The 1,216-nt window shown below is 63.2% G+C and overlaps 1 protein-coding gene across 8 annotated transcripts in view; it reads right to left on the reverse strand.

Annotated features, from left to right (window-relative positions):
• SMG6 (SMG6 nonsense mediated mRNA decay factor) overlaps positions 1–1,162 on the reverse strand; it is a 220,316-nt gene extending 219,154 nt beyond the window's left edge. For 3 of the 8 annotated variants that reach the window (XR_004972925.1, XM_036341023.1, XM_036341025.1), the window contains exon 1: positions 962–1,159. Coding sequence is in view for 6 of the 8 variants with exons in the window: in XM_036341023.1 (XP_036196916.1) it covers positions 962–1,049 (88 nt within the window). In the remaining 2 variants the exon portion in view is untranslated. Of the gene's footprint in view, positions 1–30; positions 141–961 lie in introns of all 8 variants that reach the window. The other 5 variants (XM_036341027.1, XM_036341024.1, XM_036341026.1 and 2 more) reach the window with 4 other exon arrangements.
• Between the last annotated feature and the right edge of the window lie 54 nt (positions 1,163–1,216).

The following is a 1,216-nucleotide window of genomic DNA, read 5'->3' on the forward strand; positions in this document are numbered from 1 at the left end:
AACAGAACAGGAAAAAAAAAAAAAAACCACCTTGATGTTTTACTGCTACGGTGTTTTCAGAAGTTTAAAAGACTGTTCCAAGTCTGAATAAAGCAAAGCAGTTTAACTCCAGAACAGCTCACCCTCAGCAGCCTTTGTAACTTAGGTGAAGTGGAGAGAAGGGGAAGAGGGAGAAAAGAACCTGAATAAATCCAATTCAGCCGACCCATGAGAACCAGCCTCACAGGCTTGGGCCACAGGTCTGCAGAAGCCTCGCTACCATTCTACACAAGTGTGCTGCCTAACAAAGGGGCGGGGAGACACTAGAACCTTCCCTGGGCGCTTTCCTGGTGGGGCTGGAGACCTGAACTTGCCAGTTGAGCATTTTCTCTGAGAAAAACAGCTCCCACACACGCCAAGGCCCACCCAGAGGAGAGCCGACTCTCTGAGGTCCTGGACCCCTTCCAGTGGCCCATCGTCAGGAGCCTGCCTTGGGGGGAAAAGTTCGGCAAGGGAGTGCCAAGCTAGTCAGCCTTCCTCAATGTCCCCGGTTCCTTCTCTCCAACGCTCAACAGATGACGGGCCTGGGGAGGGGAGGATTCCTCGGGGAACGATACATGCCGGGGTCTCCGCCAGACCCCAGCGCCCCTCCTTCACGCGTCTCCTGGCGGCTCGGGACCCACGAGCTGGTCTGAGAAGACGGAGGCAATGGGGGAACAGTCACCTCCGCGGTCAGAAAGGGGGCGGAGGCAGGCACTCGGGTTGGACTCGTCTGAAAGGGGCCAGAGCCGCCTGAGCGGGACCCCACACCGGCCCCGGGGCTGGGAGGGCGGCCAGGAGGACCGCCCTCGGGCCCCCGCCCCCACTGTTGGGGGAAGGGGCGGGGGCTCTGAAGCGCCACGGGCCGAGCGGGGAGGAGGCAGAGGAGGAGAGGAAGGCGGGGCGGGCAGGCCCGGCCCAGGAGCTGGGCGGTGCGACTCACCTCTGCTCCCGGCCTGCGGAGCCAGAGTGGCCAGGATCCCTCGCAGCTCCGACGCGGAGATCCGGACGCGCTCCAGCCCTTCCGCCATCTTCGCCGCTGCTGCAACAGCTGCAGCGACGCCGCCACCGCCGCGCGCAGCCAGGAAACCACGGCGGACGGGCGGCGCGCGCGCTCACCCACCTCCCACCTTTTCCCCCGCCCCCTCCCGTCCTCCTCCCCGAACGACGGTGGCCGCGCTGGGAGGAAAAGCGCTAA

Source organism: Myotis myotis, unplaced genomic scaffold (genome assembly GCF_014108235.1).
Source record: "Myotis myotis isolate mMyoMyo1 unplaced genomic scaffold, mMyoMyo1.p scaffold_m19_p_17, whole genome shotgun sequence".
NCBI classification, from domain to species: domain Eukaryota; kingdom Metazoa; phylum Chordata; class Mammalia; order Chiroptera; family Vespertilionidae; genus Myotis; species Myotis myotis.